General features: G+C 38.4%; 1 protein-coding gene across 1 annotated transcript in view; it reads left to right on the top strand.

Moving 5' to 3' along the window:
• Positions 1-20,216, top strand: part of LOC150100044 (multidrug resistance protein homolog 49-like) — a 199,178-nt gene extending 178,962 nt beyond the window's left edge. The window contains exon 13 of the mRNA XM_090403203.1: positions 19,986-20,216. Coding sequence (XP_090259329.1) covers positions 19,986-20,216 — 231 coding nt within the window. The remainder of the gene's footprint in view (positions 1-19,985) is intronic.
• Positions 20,217-20,423: the final 207 nt, after the last annotated feature.

Here is a 20,423-nt window from a genome sequence, read left to right as displayed (position 1 = left end):
TATATTGTAGAATCTGAATGCAAATATAGCTGTGGGATTGGATGGGATATTCGATCGTGTTTTATGAGAATATGTAGCAGAACTGATGATGCCCTCGATCAGGCTGTTTAATTTAAGTCTCAGCTCTGGCAAAGTCTCAAGAGAGTGAAAGGAGGGCAAAATAATTCCTTTGCATAAAGGAGGATCTAAGTCTGTAGTAGCAAATTATAGATCAATTAGTATCTACATGAGTGATGGTAAAAGTATAGAAAAGTTACTCAAAAAAGAGAATTCAGGAATGGATGGAATCTATGAGGAGCAGCATGGCTTTGTGAAGCCATGCTGCTCCTCATGAAGGGTTGGTCATGTCAACTGAGCTGGATAAAAGAAATGGCTACATGATGATAATGATACTGCTAGATTTTGCAAAAATGTTTTGACATTATACCACATGAATAGAAACTGGTGATATTAAAAAAATGTGGCTGATGGACAGATACAAAAAAGTAGTATATTGAGGAGCAGAAAGCAGGTGACTAGTTTGATGCACGACTCTGTGCTTGGACCACTGCTGTCTAGTTTGTACATAAATGATGTAGGAAAAAAATTTGAAGGGAGATCTTCAGTTGTTAACTGATGATTCAAAGTTGGGTAAGGTAATAGTTAATCAGGGTGATGTAGAGAGCTTGCAGGATAATTTAAATAGCCTGATAGTATGGACAAAACATAATGGATGTCAATTTATTGTGGAAAAGTGTAAAGTTATGCATTCTGGGACACAAAGATTTCAAATAGTTAGTAGTAGATAGAGATCTGAAGTTTAGAGGGCATATTGCTAAAGTAGCCAGGATGGCTCACAGGATTACTTGGTTATTGAAGAACACACTGGCACACAGAGATAAGGGAGTTATCATTCCTTTTTATAAAGCCTTGATATGACCACATCTGAATTACTGTCTTCAGGTCTGGTCACCTGGATTTCTTAGGGATAAGATAGTGGTGGAAAGATCCAGAAGTGAGTGACCAAGATGGTGAGTGGTGTCTGGAATGTTCACTATGAGGATAGATTTTGAGGGTTTGTGAATTGCACAAAAATTAGTTGATGTTCAAAAAAGAGGAGATATGATGAAACATTTAAGTTACTTAAAGACATATGTAGGTGAAATGTTTCAGCATTTAGCTACAGGGATAGAACAAGAAGTCATCCCTGGAAGTTGGTTTAGAGATTGGTCAGCAAGGGCGTGAGGACTACATTCGTTGCTTGGCAAGTGATGAATATATAGAATGGGTTTGCTTGAGAGTCTGTTAAAATGGTTGCAAGGAGAGGTATGATAGATATTGTGTTAGTGTGGGGCTACAGGCAAAAAATCTAGTCCCTTTGTTCTATCCCTGCTAATGATGATGATGTATATTAAATGCATCATAAATTGATAAAAAAGAAATCTTTAAGATTTCTTTTTTAGGTTGAGGTTGGTGGAGTAGTGGAGATGGAGAGTTGTATAGTAGGTGCCTTCTCTTGTTGAGTTTTTGAACTCCCTGGAGGTGTTATGTAATTGCTAAAAATTGCTAAAATATTTATACATACAATAAACATCTTGTGTGACATTGCACCTTATAATTTTACAGAGTTCAGCACTAAGTGCTGCAATTCCTACATTCGATTTCAATTAAAATTTTTAATAATACTTTTTTGCCTTTATATTATGTATTTAATACACATGTTCTAATATTAACAATGAAGATTATACAGAATTTTTTGTATAATTTTTATTTTATTTTTATTTATTTTTTTTTAAGTTTGAGAAAGAGTGATTATACATACAAATTTCTATATTTGCCTATAAGGATTACTTGTAGATGAATGAGGCAAATTAATCCCACCTACTTCGAAGATTGGGTTAGCTTTTATGAAGAGAGTGGGATTTAGCCTTCACTATTTGTGTTGTTGCTACTGTTTATGTATGGGATCTAGGTATTGGATGCTAGTGATTTGTGATGTGTATATTAGTGTTAATGGTTTCTTAACTTTGTTGGTATATTTTCCAGAGTTCGTTTATTAATGTTCTGTAGTTATCTACATGTTTTAACTTTCTTGGTAGGTTGTTGAGTTGCGTGGGTATCTGATGTGATCTCACAAAAGAACCGTATGAGTTGTTGAAGGGTGTGGGGATGTACAGAGTTATTGTAAGTCGTGTTATACGATATGTGTCTCTGTTGTTTCGATAGGTGATGTTGAAGTAATTCCTTGTTAATGTCATGTAGTGTTTCAGGTTTTTAAAGCTCAGAATTCTGTGTATCGCCATGTGCTTGTCGGATATTGGTTGTTGCGTGTAAGGTGTCCACATCACTGTTGACACGATTTTCCTGTGTAGTGTTTCTAATTTTGTTAGGTGGCTGTTTGATGTATTTGCATAGACTGTTATTCTGTATCTGAGTAGGGATTTGCAGATACCGTGATACAGGAATTTTTTTATGTTGGGTGGAATAATGTCTTTAACTTGGAAGAGTTTTGCTGCGATGATCCAGAGTTTGGTGTGTAGATATTCTATATGTTTTGTCCATTTAAGGTGGGAATCTATATAGAGACCGAGGTATTTTGTGTGTGTTACAAGTTTGATTTCGGAACATTGGCAGGTATTTTTGTTGTTAATGCAGCGGTATGTGTGACAATGTATCGATAGTGATGCAGGGAGTGTAATTCTTGGGTTGTGTATTATCAATATCTGTGTTTTGGTGCCATTGATTAGAATTGCGTTTTGGTGGAAGTATGTTGTGATTTCGTTTAGGTCTTGTTGTGCTTTGCAGAGAGCTGTGTTAATGTCTGTGTGGATTGCTAGTAGTGCAGTGTCAGCTGCATATTGAATTATTTGACTTCTTATGGATATGTTATGAACATCGTTAATGTATATGTTGAATAGAATGGGTGATAATATGGCACCTTGAGGTACACCGTGTTTTACTTGTATACTCCGACTCTGACATGTACCTATTTTTGTTACTTGTGTTCTGTTTGAGAGGTAGTTCTTGAACCATGTATGCAGTGTTCCTCTTATACCTATTGAGTATAGTTTGGTGAGTAGTATGTCATGTTCAAGTGTGTCAAATGCTTTGGTTAAGTCAAGCAGTGTAAGGACGGCATACTTGTTTTTGTCGAGAGCTTTGTTTATTGTGTCAGCGATGTCTTCTAATAAAGTAATGGTGCTTTTTGTTTTCTGAAAGCCGTATTGGTTTTATGAGATGATGTTGTACTTCTGTAAATAGTTCTGTAGTCTGGTGTGTGTGTTATTTTTTTCTAGAATTTTTGAGATGACTGATAGTGTAGCTATTGGTCTGTAGTTCTGAGTATCATTTCTTTTGCCGTGTTTGTATATTGGCGTAATTACTGCAGTTTTTAGTTGTTGTAGAATAATGACTGTGTCGAATGTTATGTTCACAAGTTTCAAAATTATTGGATTTATTTGTTCATAGTGTGTTATAAGGTCTGTGAGTCTTATTTTGTCTATTCCTGGAGTGGTCTTTGGTTTTAGTTTTAGGAGTGCTTCTTTCAGTTCCTGTTTTGTTATGGGTGGAAAATACATTGTTTGTTGTTGACTTTGTGTCAGTAGTTTTTTGTTGATGGCTGGTAATTTGTCGTTTTTGAGTTGTGTGATGTTGTTTGTGAAAGCATGGTTGAATGAGTCTGCTAGTTCCTCTTGGTCTGCTAGTTCCTCTTGGTGTCCTGACTGAAGCTTTTTTGCATTAAAATCTTGTGCTGAAGTTTTTTTTTTTCATGTCATTATATTCCATGAATTTTTGGAAGTAGCGTCTTTTTGCCCTATGAATTTTAGTTAGTTTATTTCTTGTGTTTTTGTATAAGGTTTGTAAATGTGTGTTACTGGGTGACTTTTTAAGTTTTTTCCATAGATTTTCTTTTTCAGTAATAGTATTTAGTATGTCGTCATTTATCCATGGATTGTTATCTGTTTGTCGCCTCGTTTGTGTAGGTTTTGTTGCTTTGTTGTATATTTCTGTGAACCTTAGTTGAAAATTCTTGTATAATGTTACAGGATCATTTATTTTAAGTAGGGAATTCCAGTCTGTATTTTTTACTTGGTTATCGACAATGCTCTTTAGTATGATCAAGTTTTGTAGACTTTTGTGGTGGTGGGAGGGGGGGTAGGAAACATAATAAAACGAAGTTGAGACAAAGTAGTGATCGGCAATTTTGACGTTAATTACTGATGATGTATATGTATGGATGGGAGCCCATATGTTGATATGATCAATGCATGATTGTGTTAGTGAGTTATTGAGTATTTCTTCTCTTGTTGGGGAGTTAATGGTAGGGTTTATGTATACAGATTAGCCTATAATTTGTAGCCACCAGCTTTATGTAGTGAAACAATTTTATCTTCTTTCTACTCCCTCGGAATCTCTGATGTTGTATGATTCTTATTAAATAGGCATTCCAATGCTGCTTCCAGTTCTCTGGAACATTCTCTTAAGACACGTGATGCTGTGATATCAAATCCTGTTTCAAATTTTATGTAATCAAATTCTTATTCACATCAAAGTTATTTATTTCCTCAAATACCTACTGTTCATTCACAATTCACCCATCCTCTCCTATGTCCTCTCCCCCCCTGCAAAGTTCCTTATCATTCCACCCAGATAAGGATAAAACACCCTTATAAACTGATCACTGAATACCTGAACAGTATCTTCTGCAGCAATTACCATTCTACCATTTTCATCCATTAACATGGCGGTGAATTTGAGCTGTGCAGAAGAAAGTGATTTTTAATCGGTGAATAGTCCGTTTTTTTCCCTGTTTTTCTACGTTTTTGAGTGCTGAATTGTTTCTCTGAATATGAGTGTACTTCAGTGGTTGTTTTTCGGAAGTTAGTTGCTGTCGCGATATAATATATGTTGGTACCGTCAGAATCGAACGCGTAATGGTGGAAGACAAAACGAAGCTAAGTTACTGTATTTAGTTATATTTCATTTTATTTAATTATATTAGTACTTAAATGTTCTGATGTTTGTACTTTTTTCCCCTCTTATTTATTAATTGAATAATTATTAAGGATTACGCTACTCAGCAGTAAGGAATGATGGTGGATTCAGCAGCAGTCGCAAGTGGCGTAACGCCAAGTCCTCCGCCATTTAAGAACTCAATTATTAGCAATATCATAAGGGACTTTGTGGCATGCAGTACTTGCGGCATGTATGCTTCTAGGGAATTACATATGTGGCTTGTTAAAGAGAGTGGAGAGCGTATGTGCGCAAAATGCAGGCAGTTGGAGGAAATAAGTACATTAGATATATCGATATCCGACTTTGTTGCTCCACGAACAGGGAATAAATGTAGGAAGACAAGTAGTATGATAGGAGAGAATGAGAAAATAATGGTTGATAGTGTGGAAGGTGTGAGTGACTGTGGAAGTTTAGGAGATGGTTTTGTTTGGGAGAGTGAATGGTATTTCGCCACGAGTTTTGAGAGAATTTGCTAGGGAATTGACAATACCTTTAACGTGGCTTTTCAATGAAAGTCTGGCTTTGGCAAAGGTGCCCAGGGAATGGAAGGAAGGTAAGATAGTGCCATTGCATAAGGGTGGTAACAGACTGGAAGTGTCTAATTATATTTCAGTCTGTGTGTCATCAGTAGTTGTTAAGATCTTGGAGAAAGTAGTGAGGGACCGTGTACAGCATTGGGCAGATGAGGGTAATGTTATCTGTGAGAATCAACATGGATTTGTGAAAGGACGCTCTTGTTTTAGCAATATGCTAGCCTTTTATAATAAAGTTACAAGAGCATTAGATGAGGGAAAGGCATATACTGCAATTTTCTTAGACTTGGCGAAGGCATTTGACAGGGTGCCACATGATAAGCTGATATTTAAGTTGCAGCACATGGGTCTGGATGTCAGATTGGTCAACTGGATTCAGGATTGGCTGTCTGATAGGTATCAGAGAGTTGTGTATGGTGGAGCAGTTTCCAGGAGGCAGAGGGTTACAAGTGGGGTCCCACAGGGCTCAGTACTAGGACCTATATTGTTTAACCTTTATATCAATGACATAGCCAGTGGATTGCAGGGGGATATTCAGTTGTTTGTGGATGATGCGAAGCTTGGAAGGATTATTAGTAATAGTGCAGATGTGGTAGCCCTGCAAGAGGATTTGAATAAGCTAGATAGATGGGCAAATGAATGGGGGTGTCAGTTTAATGCAGCAAAATGTAAGGTCTTGAGGTTTGGGAAACATCGATGGGATGCTGCATACTCTATGGGAGGAATTATACTGGAGGAAGTACGGGAGACAAGAGATCTGGGGTTGATGATTGATAGAAACCTGAAGTTTAGGGGACATATTGCAAAGGTGGTGAAGGTAACACAGAGGATTGCTGCTATTATGAGAAGGACACTGACCTGCAGAGATAAGAGGGTTATCATTCCATTGAATAAGTCTCTGATCAGACCACACTTGGACTATTGTTCTCAGATTTGGACCCCAGGATTTGAAGGGGATAAATTAACTGTGGAAAGGATACAAAGGAATGTGGAATGTGGAAAGGATACAATAGGAAACTAGGAATGAGTGTCCTAGGTTCGATTCCCGTCGGTGACGTGGGGAGCTGAAGGATATTCCTCAGCCATAGCCAAGTTAGCCAGTCTTGGGCGTGGACAGCAGGGTTTTTTCCCCAGTTTATTCTGGGATTTTTCATCCCGCAAAGCAGGCAAACTGGTCTTGAGAACTTAACGCTACAGGCCATAGGATACACCGGGGCATAAGGCTGACCACCTTATCCTGTAAACGGAGTGAGGTCTGATGATCAATGGACCCTCGACACCGCAAGGTAAAAGAGGGTATAAGGAAGATGATGAGATGATGATGATAAAAGAACCGTTTTATGGCCCTTCAAAAAATACATAAGGAAGGAGTTCCACTCAGACCCACAGTGGACTGCATAAACTCCCCCCAACAATCACTTAGCCAAATTCCTAGCTCGTATTTTAAGCTCCTGCCCTGCACACACAAACCTCTGTGAAGAATTCATCAGATTTTTTAACAAAATTAAAAAACTTACATCTGTCAACCTACTGACCTCATGATTAGCCTTGATATTCAATCCTTATTTACTAGTATACCTCTGGCAGACACTCTCCAACTGCGTATGAGATGAGTTTCCTCCAGACATAGTTGAACTATTTGACTTTGTCATGTACTCAGGCTATTTCATCTGCAGGAGGAACTGTCATGGAAAGCCCCCCCTTGAACACCCGCACTTGCTAATTTCTATTTAGAGCATCTTGAAGAATCCCTATTTCATGTAGATGAGGTATTTGCCATCTGGCTGGACTCAGAAGAATCTCTACTTAGCTTTTTAACCAAAATCAATAGCCTACACCCATGCATCAACTTTACTATGGAAAAAGAAAAGGATGAACAGTTAGCTTTCCTGGACATCCTTCTTTCCAGTACCTCTTCTGAAATACTTTCTACTTCTATTCAATTTAAACCTACCTTCACAGGCCCCTACATACAGCACAATTCAGCACATCATCCATCTCAAAAAATAGGCATCTTCAAATCTTTGCTCAACGGAGCACATGTTATCTGTTCTAATTCTCAAGTTTTCCAACAAAAACTGAACACTATCCAGTGCATCTTACTATAGAATGGTTTCACCTCAAGGAAGTTTAAATGCATCTTAGACTCTTACAATCCCATCACCAGAAACTGTGATCTGTATGGCGAGTCCCTATCCCATATATTGCAGGCATCTCTGAGATGATTGTTAAGATCCTGAAAAGATATAATTTAGTTACTACTTTTTACCCTATCAACAAAATCTCCTCTTAGTTACCATTCACAAAAGATAAAAAGCCTCCCCTCTCTCCACCAGTGTTTACCAAGTTTAATGTGAGTGCTTCTGCTCATACTTTGGACAACAAAAAGACATTCTGTTGAAAAATGACTACCATAACACCAGTCTTATATTAATAACAATAAACCTCAAAAATCTGGCCGTGCTCAACATGGAGTATTCCTATCCTATATCTTATGGTCCAATACTCGCTTTTTACATCAGTGCAGGTTTAGGTTTTAGTGATTATCTAAAGAGATTGCTGAAGCACTTCACCATCCATCTGTTCATTGGACATCAACAGATGCTGTATGGTCACTCAGATGCTCGGTGCTGTGTCACACCAGTCTTCGCCATGTGATCCTGTTGTATGCTTTTCTGAATGCTTCAACTCTCTGAAGATCAGTCACTCTAGACATGCTATCCATCCATCTTATTGATGGTCTACCCCTTCCTCTTTTTCAGAAGACTTCAGAAGAAGATTAGGAATGGCTAAAACAACAGTCAGAGACTTGTCTAAAATCTGGAAGGATGGATCTATCTCCAAGGGAACAAAGTTGATTATTTTGGATGCAGCTGTTTTTCCAACAGCAACTTATGAATGTGAGACTTGGAACTAAAGAAGTCTCATAGGAAAAGGATGCTATCTAATAATATTCTATTACTGTTCTGAGCAGTTTTCCTCCATTCTTTCAGTGTGTCCAAAATATTTTAACTTTCTTCTGTCAATATCCTTGAGGAGCCTTAAAGTTCTACTGATCTTTTCTAACCCATTCATTTGTATGCCTTTCAGTATATGATATCCTCAACAACCTTCTGTAACACCACAACTCAAAAACAAACCATCCTTTTCCTATGAGACTTCTTTAGTTCCAAGTCTCACATTCATAAATTGCTGTTGGAAAAACACCTGCATCCAATATAATCAACTTTGTTCTCTTGGATATAGATCCGTCCTTCCAGATTTTAGACAAGTCTCTGACTATTGTTTTAGCCATTCCTAATCTGATAGCTGATGATAGCTGAAATGATAGCTGATGTGTTGCAGCCAAAGAAAGTAGTATATCATGATGATAGACATGTGAATGAGAGTTCATTTGAGGCAGTCTGGTGCGAAATAGTGACCAACGCAACCAAATATACAGTTGGATGCTGCTATAGGCCAGGGAGTGCGGGGGAAGATATGGTGGGGGGGGGGGGGGGTGGGGGGGGGGGGGGGTGGGGGGGGGGGGGGGTGGGGGGGGGGGGGGGTGGGGGGGGGGGGGGGTGGGGGGGGGGGGGGGTGGGGGGGGGGGGGGGTGGGGGGGGGGGGGGGTGGGGGGGGGGGGGGGTGGGGGGGGGGGGGGGTGGGGGGGGGGGGGGGTGGGGGGGGGGGGGGGTGGGGGGGGGGGGGGGTGGGGGGGGGGGGGGGTGGGGGGGGGGGGGGGTGGGGGGGGGGGGGGGTGGGGGGGGGGGGGGGTGGGGGGGGGGGGGGGTGGGGGGGGGGGGGGGTGGGGGGGGGGGGGGGTGGGGGGGGGGGGGGGTGGGGGGGGGGGGGGGTGGGGGGGGGGGGGGGTGGGGGGGGGGGGGGGTGGGGGGGGGGGGGGGTGGGGGGGGGGGGGGGTGGGGGGGGGGGGGGGTGGGGGGGGGGGGGGGTGGGGGGGGGGGGGGGTGGGGGGGGGGGGGGGTGGGGGGGGGGGGGGGTATCCCCTGACGATCCTGACGAAAAATACTATACCCAGCGACTTCTATTCCTGTTATTATATCCCCTTCTGTCAACCACTTCTCAGTGATCCCAATAATTTTTGGCCAGGCTGATGTTATCTGCGCCACCAATTATTCTCAATGTCAGGTAACACTGGGCTCAGTGTTACCTGACATCGTCTCCCTTCTTCCAAGTATCCATTCCCACAAGAGGCCACCCCTGCTATCATCCTCCCTGGGACACACTGACTCTTTCAGAACAGCAATCTCTCTAGATGTAATAGAAAGGATATGCTGTATGGAATGATTAAAAATTTATGCTCATTTTTAGGATTTTTTACTGCAACCCCACCTCTCTCTCTCCTGTCCTGGAACTGAGTTGCATAACTACTTTAAATTTCTACAGCTTTGAAAGCTTTCATACGGTATTTAAAATCTCTTATTTCAGTTTACCGTTTTGACAAAAGAAATAAAGCAATAATATTGTTGTATATCAAAGCTTCTAATTCTGTACTCTTTCTTTGAATCTGAAATCAGCGGTCTGCTGAAATTATTCTAAGATTTAGAAATACTATGCTGTATTTTCAACATGTAAAACCCACACAAAGAAATTTCAATTGTGTTATTTCTGTTTCTTTTTTTTTAAAAAAAAAATCTAAATATTACTACTTCTATTTCTGCTGATTGCTATTTCTGAAATACGTCTTAGAAATGCTGGACAATAATCCTCTTACCTAGAGGAAAAGCTAAAAGTCTTAGATTACTCTTTTGAGAAACACAAGACAGAAAGTTTCCTAGAAGTCGCACTAAATTGCCTCAAGCAAGAATGTCTTGTTTTGTTTTCTGTTGTTCAGATATCCTAACACAGTAAAACTGGCATTTCTTTTACAGGCTGATGAAGTATTTATGCCAAAAATGATTTCTTTATTTATTGTGATCAGTTTCACTTTTATTATCGAAAAATTCTAAATTATTTGATAATTATCTTGAAAAAGATTACTGCTATTGCTGTTGCTGCTCTTGCTTGCCATCTCACAAGTGAATTGCATATTGGGTATACTTTCTAATATTCCTTTCTGCCCAGTAACAAGTTAACAGAGATTACCAACCCCCCCACCACCACCACCACTGGGAACCAGATCAAAAGAACATGCCCAGAAGGCAGCACGCTAAAGTACCTCGTGCAATAACTGAATATTTTACAGGCAGAAATTCCTTGTTCTGTTTTTCCATCTTTCTGATTGATTAGCAGACATTCGAAGCATATTCTGATATTGCATTTATAGGATGACAGTGTTTTTAAATATTAATTTCCCTATTAGCCAACGTCACATAACTTCCTGATTTATAATAATAGGGAAATAATATGTATATTTTCTTATTTATAATTTGCAAATTTATAATAATCAAAACTTAGTTTCTTTGTCGAAAAAATTAAACGTTATGTGGAACAATTATTATGGAAAAATCACAAATGAAATAAAAACTGTACCTATGTTTCATAACAGCTTTCAGGTGTCTGGTAATGTTGCAATGGGAGTGGGGGGGGTGATGCTAGCAAAGTCGAAATAAAGTTCATTTGTATTGTGAAAGGAAATGAAATTTCACATTTGATGCATTTGATATACATATTTTGAATGATAAAAATAAGCAAATGTATCGCTTACTTTAAAAATTGGAGAATAAAATATCTGAATTATGCAGTAAATATCTATAACTGTTAATTTCATTTTGTAATGACCAATTATACAGGGAAACCAAGAATGTGAAAGTACAAAGAACAGTAGATTACTATATAATATAAAGAAAAAATTTAGTGATATGATTAAAGAATCTCATGTTATTCTCTATAAAGCAAAGTTGCTCCAGCGTGTCCTAAAGGAAATCTGTGAAGTATTATTCGATTTCGATGGTTTTGTACAAAAATAAAAATAATATAATCTGGAATGTCGGCAGCCGGTTTTCTTTTCTTTTTTTAAAAGAATATTTCAAATAATTATCGTGAATTAATTTCTTCAAGAACAAAGAATAATGTTTTGTCTAGAAAGTGATTAGAAAAAAATTAGCTCAAAAAAATTAAAAATGAAATTGGCTCTCCAAGGTAAGGCAATATTTAAGTGAAGAAAATATGCAAGACCTTCATTTTGTCCAGAAATTAAAATTGTATTGTACAATGAAAAGAGAAAACAAAAATATAAATAATTTCTCAATTTTTAGTCTATCCTATATAACTAAAATCCAGTTGACCAGCATAGAACAAGGATGTGCGTTTCTTTTTATAGGCAACTGAGTGGTAGCTACGAACGTGAGATAATCCGATTAACCGTTCTCTTCAGTGTGAGGGTTTATCACGCCTTCTAATGGACAGGATGGTCAAATTTCACTTCTTATCCTGGTTCTTTAAACAGGTGGGCTGAATCATATCCAGATTTAGTTGGACGTCTATAGACGTCATGGCCGTTTGGAAAGATATTTCATTATCTCGTGTGGGAGAAAATGGTAAAATGTCACTCTTATAATTGTATCAGATGTTATAATGGCAAATATAGTAAGAAAAAAAAATCATTTGTACTTTCTTTTCAAAACACAAAGAGAGAACATTGTAAATTCACCCAATGAAAAAGAAAATACTCCATATTTTTCTTGTGTTATCAGATTTTTTTTTTCTTGTAGTACAAAGAAGAAATCACTGCACATAAGATGGTAGAATACAAGAGGGCAAAAATCTGTAGATTGATTACACTATAGCTGATAGGGAATTCATGCCAGAAAAATTATTTATGTAAGAGTTCTAACAGCAGCAGATATAACGACGTTTTCTTCTAGTTTAGATACATGGCATTGTTGAAGTAGCTAAACCTTTACTACTATTTACACTAAAATGAATATGCATATTCCCCAAGCGATTTACATTCGTAACAGTTGTCTTGCGAACGATTTATAAAATAAATTTTCTGAAATATCTGCAAATTAAATAAGTCTTCAATATAACCTTCCTGCCCTTCCCAAAAAATAAGATTATGTGAAGCATATGCTCCTTTTCTTTTCGAATAATTCAAGTCCTCTTTTTCAAGATAATTATATGAAATAATTTATACTTTTTCGATAATAAAAATGAAACTGATCATTGTTATTAGCAATATTTAGCAATTAGCAATTATTAGCAATATCATAAGGACTTTGTGGCATGCAGTACTTGCGGCATGTATGCGTCTCGGGAATTACATATGTGGCTTGTTAAAGAGAGTGGAGAGCGTGTGTGCGCAAAATGCAGGCAGGTGGAGGAAATAAGTACATTAGATATATCGATATCCGACTTTGTTGCTCCAGGAACGGGGAATGAATGTAGGAAGACAAGTAGTGTGATAGGAGAGAATGAGAAGATAATAATTGATAGTGTGGAAGGTGTGAGTGACTGTGAAAGTTTAGGAGATGGTTTTGTTTGGGAGAGTGAATTTAGATTAAGAGTGACTGACCTCCAGAGGGAGATAGATGAGTTGAAAGAGGAGGTGGAATGTCTTGTGAATGAGAGCAGAAGTATGAAAGATAAGATTAGGAGAATGGAAGAGATAAATGCAAGGTGAATCAGAGTAGGAGAGAGAGAGAATTTAGGGAGTATGAGTGAGAGGTGTGGGGGTGCCAGAAGAGGAGAGAATGGAAACAGTAGAAGAGAGGGAATGAGAGAGAGGTATGGGAATGCTAGCAGATGAGAGAATGGAAACAGTAGGAGAGACAGAATGAGAGAGAGATATGGAAGTGCTAGAAGAGGAGAGGATGGAAACAGTAGTAGGAGAGACAGAATGAGAGAGGGATATGGAAGTGCTAGTAGTAGAGAAAATGGAAACAGTAGGAGAGAGGGAATGAGAGAGATGTATAGGAGTGCTAGAAGAGGAGAGAATGGAAACAGTAGAAGAGAGAGGTATGGGAATGAAAGAAGAGGAGAGAATGGAAACAATAGGAGCGAGGGAATGGTAAGAGGTATAATGTATGGCGACTCAATGATCCGTGGTGTTCAAGATAGGATGCGTGATGAGTGATTGCCAGGAGGAACAATACAAAGGGTGGCTATGGCAATTAAGAGAGGTGAAAGGGCGGATGGCGATGATTGTGATGGTAGGAACGAATGACTTGAGTGGTAATGTAAGTCGGGCAGCGAGAGATATGAGATTTTTGCTTGAGACTGTACGGAAGAAGACAGAGAGAGGAAAAATAGTGTGCGTGTTTCCTAGGTATGATAATGATGAGCTGAGCAGAAGAGCGGTGATATTGAATGGCATAATAGCGAGAATGTGTGACAAGAGAGGACTGGTATATGTGGATGCTAGGAGTGCGTTTGAGGAAAGAGAGGAATTGTATGTGAGAGACCGTTTACATTTGAATAAGGAAGGACGTAGGCATCTGGAGAGATTGCTGTTCTGAACGAGTCAGTGTGTCCCAGGGAGGATGATAGCAGGGGTGGCCTCTTGTGGGAATGGATACTTGGGAGAATGGAACACTGAGCCCAGTGGAGTCTAGAAGGGATAATGCTGGGTATAGAAACAATGGCATTTATATGCTTTATACTAATGTCAGGAGTATCCAGAATAAGTGAGAGAAATTGGTGGCGCAGATAGCATCAGCCTGGCCAAACATTATTGCGATCACTGAGACGTGGTTGACAGAAGAGGATATAACAACAGGAATAGAAGTTGCTGGGTATAGCATTTTTCGTCAGGATAGGAGGGGAAAGCGTGGTGGTGGGGTACTGCTTATGATAAGTGATGACCTATGTCCTCTAAGAGTGGAGAATTTGGAAGGAAGTGAGTCAAATGATTTTGAGAGCATATGGTGTGAGGTAGAGGTAGGCAAGACAGGATATTTAGTGGGGTGTTGCTACAGACATAGGAGCACAGAGGATGGGGACCAGGAGATGTTTAGACAGCTAAGTTTGGCAAGTGCAAGAAGAATGATTGTTATGGAAGATTTTAACTTCAGTAGTATAAATTGGAGAAAGGAAGATGCATGCAGCAATAGGGGAATGGAATTATTAGAATTCTTGAGGGACAAATGTCTTAGGCAACAAGTAGCAGAGGGAACAAGAGGTTCAAAAGTTTTGGATTTGGTTATAGCATCAGAAGAGTTGATAATAACTGAGTTGACGTCTCTCCCACCAGTTGGAGAGAGTGACAATATGGTGTTGACTTGGAAAATGAATAGATATGCAGGAGTATCAAAGAGACGGGAACTTATGTGGAATTATAAGGCAGGTGATTATAATTGTCTTAGACGTCAACTTCGGGAAGTTTCATGGAGGGAGGAATTGGAAGGCCGGGATATCACTAGTGCATGGGAAATTGTGAAAGAATATTTGTTATCAGCAATGGTAAGTTGTATACTACGAGTGAAGAAGAGGACGCAATTTGGAGTAAAGTGGATGACAAACAATATTAAACAGGAATTGCATGCGAAAAAGAGGCTATGGAAGAGATATAAGGAGACAGGTGAAGAGATGCATGAGGAATATAAGACACAGGCCAGAAGAGTGACTAGTGTGGTAAGGAAAGCGAAACTGGAATATGAGAGGAGATTGGCCTTAAGATCCAAAGAAAATCCTAGGGAATTTTTTAGCTATGTGGCCAGTAGGAGGAGAAATGACTGTGGAAGAATTATATTGTGGGATTAAGATCGGATTAGAGTGACCGATGCAGAGGACATAGTGGAATTGTTCAATGAACACTTAATTGGAGTATTTCATCCTAGACGAGTCAGTTTTAATGCAAGAATGACAGGAGAGGCTTAAGTATTAGAGGTACAGGAGGAGAGTGTGTTTCAGATACTGAGAACTCTGGATGTCAATAAAGCTTTGGGACTGGATGGTATTTCACCACATGTTTTGAGAGAATGTGCTGGGGAACTGACAGTGCCTTTACCCTGGCTTTTGAACGAAAGTCTGGCTTCGGCAAAGGTGCCCAGGGAATGGAAGGAAGGTAAGATAGTGCCATTGCATAAGGGTGGTAACAGACTGGATGTGTCTAATTATAGGCCAGTCTGTGTGTCATCAGTAGTTGTTAAGATCTTGGAGAAAGTAGTGAGGGACCGTATACAGCATTGGGCAGATGAGGGTAATGTTATCTGTGAGAATCAACATGGATTTGTGAAAGGAAGCTCTTGTTTTAGCAATATGCTAGCCTTTTATAATAAAGTTTCAAGAACATTAGATGAGGGAAAGGCATTTACTGCAATTTTCTTAGACTTGGTGAATGCATTTGACAGGGTGCCACATGATAAGCTGATATTTAAGTTGCAGCACATGGGTCCGGATGTCAGATTTGTCAACTGGATTCAGGATTGGCTGTCTGATAGGTATCAGAGAGTTGTGTATGGCGGAGCAGTTTCCAGGAGGCAGAGGGTTACAAGTGGGGTCCCACAGGGCTCAGTACTAGGACCTATATTGTTTAACCTTTATATCAATGACATAGCCAGTGGATTGCAGGGGGATATTTAGTTGTTTGCAGATGATGCGAAGCTGGGAAGGATTATTAGTTATAGTGCAGATGTGGTAGCCCTGCAAGAGGATTTAAATAAGCTAGATAGATGGGCAAATGAATGGAGGTATCAGTTTAATGTAGCAAAATGTAAGGTCTTGAGGTTTGTGAAACATCGATGGGATGCTGCATACTCTATGGGAGGAGTTATACTGGAGGAAGTAGGGGAGACAAGAGATCTGGGGTTGATGATTGATAGAAACCTGAAGTTTAGGGGAGATATTGCAAAGGTGGTGAAGGTAACACAGAGGATTGCTGCTATTATTAGAAGGACACTAACCTGCAGAGATAAAAGGGTTATCATTCCGTTGTATAAGTCTCTGATCAGACCACACTTGGACTATTGTTCTGAGATTTGGTCCCCAGGATTTGAAGGGGTTAAATTAACTGTGGAAAGGATACAAAGATGGATGACAAAGATGGTTTTAGGACTGTACAAGGATAGTTATGAGGATCGGCTGAGAGAATGTGGACTGCAGAGTTTGGGGGATAGAAGAAGGAGAGGTGATATGATTGAGACTTTTAAACTATTGAGAGGTGGTTACAGGGTTGACTCTGAGGAGTTCTTTTCTTGGTTGAACAGAGGGAAGGAGTGATGACAAGAGGCCATCCCTGGAAGTTACGAAAGGAAACTGTGAGCAAGAGGGTAAGGAGTGGTTTCTTTGTGTGGAGGGTGGTTGAGCCGTGGAATGCATTGCCTGATGGAGTGGTGGGAGCGAGAACGGTCAGTGAGTTTAAAGAGTGGTATGATAGACTTTGTGTTTCTCAGGGGGGGGGGACCTCCCCTCGATGAGTCTTGAGAGACTTTATGTCTTAGGAAGGACCTCCCTCGATGAGTCTTTTGACTCCTTGGAGGCCTGAATAATAATAATAATAATAATTATAAATTAATAACTTATTTCAGAATAAATACTGTATCAGCCTGTAAAAGAAATTTTTTTTTTTTTTTCTATGTTAGGATGCCTACTAATCAACAATCGAAAACGAAACACGACTTCTAGCTAAGTGTTCTCAATTTTCTTCCTCGGTAGCACTGAGAGTAATCTAAGCCTTAACCATTTCCTCCAGCTAAGAGGATTACTATAAGTATTTCTAAGACTTAGATTACTTCAGAAATAGCAACGAGAAGCATAAGTAGATGTAAAATTATTTAGATTATTTTAAGAAAAAGAAACTAAAATAATACTACTGAACTTTCTTTTGTGTGGTATGCATATAAACAATTTTATGTGGTGAAAATATAGCATAGTATTTCTAAAATTTCAAATCATTTCAGCAGACAGTAGAACAGCTGGTTTTAGATTGCAAAGAAATAGTACAGAATTAGAAGCTTCAGGCTACAACAATATTATCGTCTTATTTCCTTTGTCGAAACGGCAAAATGAAGTAATAGATTTTGAATACTGTCTGGAAACGTTTACGAACCTGTAGAAATTCAGAGTGGTTATGTAATTGAATTCCAGGAGAGGATAAGGATGAGGTGGGGGGGGGGGGTAATCATTAGAAAATCTAAAAAATGAGCATAAATTTTGAATCATTCTGTATATGATGTATATGATATCCTTCATATTATATTTTCAACATATCTACGGTGGTTACGCACTGGATATTATAGTAATGTGCATCGTACAAAAAAAAAAAAAAAAAAAGGCGAAGAATCCCTGCTAAAACATCATTGGATATAAATTTCTGATACTAAAAAGATTCACAATCGGAAACCGAGTTATGCAATATAACATCGTTTGTTGTTCATAAAACGAAACAAAAAAAAATTCGTTTCTAAAATTGAAATATCATGATCCATATAACGGTATTTTGCTAAGAAAGAAAGCAAAAGGTCATATTTATTTCAATAAATATTATTTAAAAATATAAATATGTGACATAATATGGTCAATGCAAACATCGAAAATTCGCGAAAAAAGTTGTTTCTATATTGGAATAACCAGTGCAACTGTTCCATTGCAGTGATTTGAAGAATAAATTTATAATACAGCAGAATAATACAGCAACTTTGCTACTACTAAATAGATTCATTGCAAAGGCTGATAGATGGTCATTTCAGGATTGATTATTTTCACACATGTAAAATTCGTTTCAATTTTTGGGAAAGAAACAACACAATAAATAATTTCAGAGGCAAAAAAGTCAAATATTTTAGGACAGTAAAGAAAATTCCAAGTAAAACAATGTGTGTAAAGACAGGTGACACAAACTGTTAGTCAGGCACTAACAGTTAATCCACGAATGGCTCTAAAATAGCCGTAAAGGGATTAACGGCAGAGGGAGGTAATGGCATGATAAAAGGTACAAAGCTGATGAAGTTTTGATCCATGCAGAATGCCATGGTGGGCTGGATATTTCATCCACCTCAGCCCGGTACGAAGGTTAATAAAATCTTGCTTTCATCAGAGATTAAACTAATAGTTCTATAATTTTGCAGTGTTTGTATTTCCCTTCTTATATAGAAGTATGAAAACCATTTGAAAACTTCCAAATTTTCTTTATCCTCTCTGTATGTACACAGAGAGGATAAAGAAAATTTGGAAGAGCCCTCCTAGACCATGATCATGTCTCCCATATCTTTGTAATCAATTTATGAAATACTCTTATCCCTCCATCCCCTGTAGCCTTAATTAACTCTGCTGGAATTCCATGTGCACCGAGGGCCTTATTGCTATTAAGGCTGTTTAAGTGTTCTCTCCACCTCATGCCTAAGTGGGAGGAGGTTCCAAATTAAAATTTTCTTGGTAAGAGGGCTCTTCCAAATTTTCTTTATCCTCTCTGTTGTACAGTTCCTCACAGTATTCTTCCATCTTATTTTTGATATCATCAGTTCCTTTCTCACAGCCATTTCACCTGGACACAGTTGCATTGACTTGAGAGCATCATATTCCTCCAATTTATACCAGCTACAAACACTTTACTTGTTACGTGGCATGATGCACCATCTCTAGTAGGTTGTCCATTGACTTCTTTCCAAGTAGTGTATTTTGATTAAATTGTTGATGTTGGGTAGATAAGTGGAACTAACAGTAGTTGAATCTCGTGTACTGAAAGGAAATGTTGAAAAATATGAAGACATGGAACTTGGGGATAATGGTACACAAGGAAATGAAATTTAAAGGCATTTCACTAGAATTATAAGGTCGTCACACAACAGATTATATCAGTGATGAGGAAGTTGACAAGTGGATTTTAAAAGTTCTACTGTATAAGACCTTAATCATACATCTGGAATGTGGAAAGAGTTCAGAAAAGAAAATTATTATTATCACACCTTTCATAGAGTCTGCACACTCATCATTGGGGATTCATTTAACTGACAATATGTTTATCATACTGAATCTTAAAATCCTTAGCACTCCCTGCATTAACAACCTATTCTGGCAATGCATTCCATTCGCTCACAATTCTCCATGTAAAAAATTGACTCCTCACATTCTTTTTTTTTTGCTACACTCTTACATAACTTCCAGGGATAGTCACAAGTTCTTCCCCTGTTGCCTTCTACTCTTTTTATCCCCCCCCACGGATTAATACAATAAAATCCCCTCATGAACTTAAACGTGTCTATTATATCACCTCTTTTTTTCTCCTATCCACCAAACTTTGCAATCCACATTCATTCAACCTTTCTCTCTCCATAAGCATTATGAGGAAATAAAGGGAATGCCATTTGCACAATCTGACAGAGAGGAGGAAGAGAAGGACTATAATAGAAATGTCTAAGTAGGTGATAGTATTTTACTATATTAATGTAAAACGTGTTTCTCTCAAACTTGTATAATTAGGATTTGAGCAAGGTAGCCAGAACAGTTCTTTGCTAGTTGAACTGAACTTATTCTGAAAACTCTATAATGATAATAAACTTATTATTACATAACTTAATAAACAGTATATCTACAAGATATGAAAAATTAACTTTTTTGTTTTGTTTTTTTTTCTTTTAGGTAGTTGGTTCAAATCTTTATGTATTATGGCAAGCACTTATAACTGTAATAACCATGATTGCCATTGCTTTGTGGTACAACTGGAGGTTAGGACTAGTAATAATAACATTTATTCCTATGGTGTTTGTTACAGTTTACTTAGAAAGTATACTGACTGATAGGCAACGAAAAAATAAAAAGGCTGGCAGGGATAATGCCAACAAGGTAATCAAATGTTGGTTACATATTTAACTGAACTCAAAATAAATTTTTAATGATCATATTATTCAATGAACATTTAATTTCATCAAATCTCTTTTGTTAGCAGGTGTAGGTCTTGGATGTTATTCTTATTTTAATGGTATTGCAACACCAAACAAAAAATTAAATTATAAAAAGGATATTCATTAACTGGCTTATATTTCACTGGATTTCAAACCAGCATCCTCACAGCAAAAC

Source organism: Typopeltis vanoorti, chromosome 13 (genome assembly GCF_054136105.1).
Source record: "Typopeltis vanoorti isolate ZY-2024b chromosome 13, IOZ_Tvanoo_1.0, whole genome shotgun sequence".
NCBI classification, from domain to species: domain Eukaryota; kingdom Metazoa; phylum Arthropoda; class Arachnida; order Uropygi; family Thelyphonidae; genus Typopeltis; species Typopeltis vanoorti.
The sequence above is the reverse complement of the archived record's forward strand: the minus strand, read 5'-3'. Positions and strand labels throughout refer to the sequence as shown.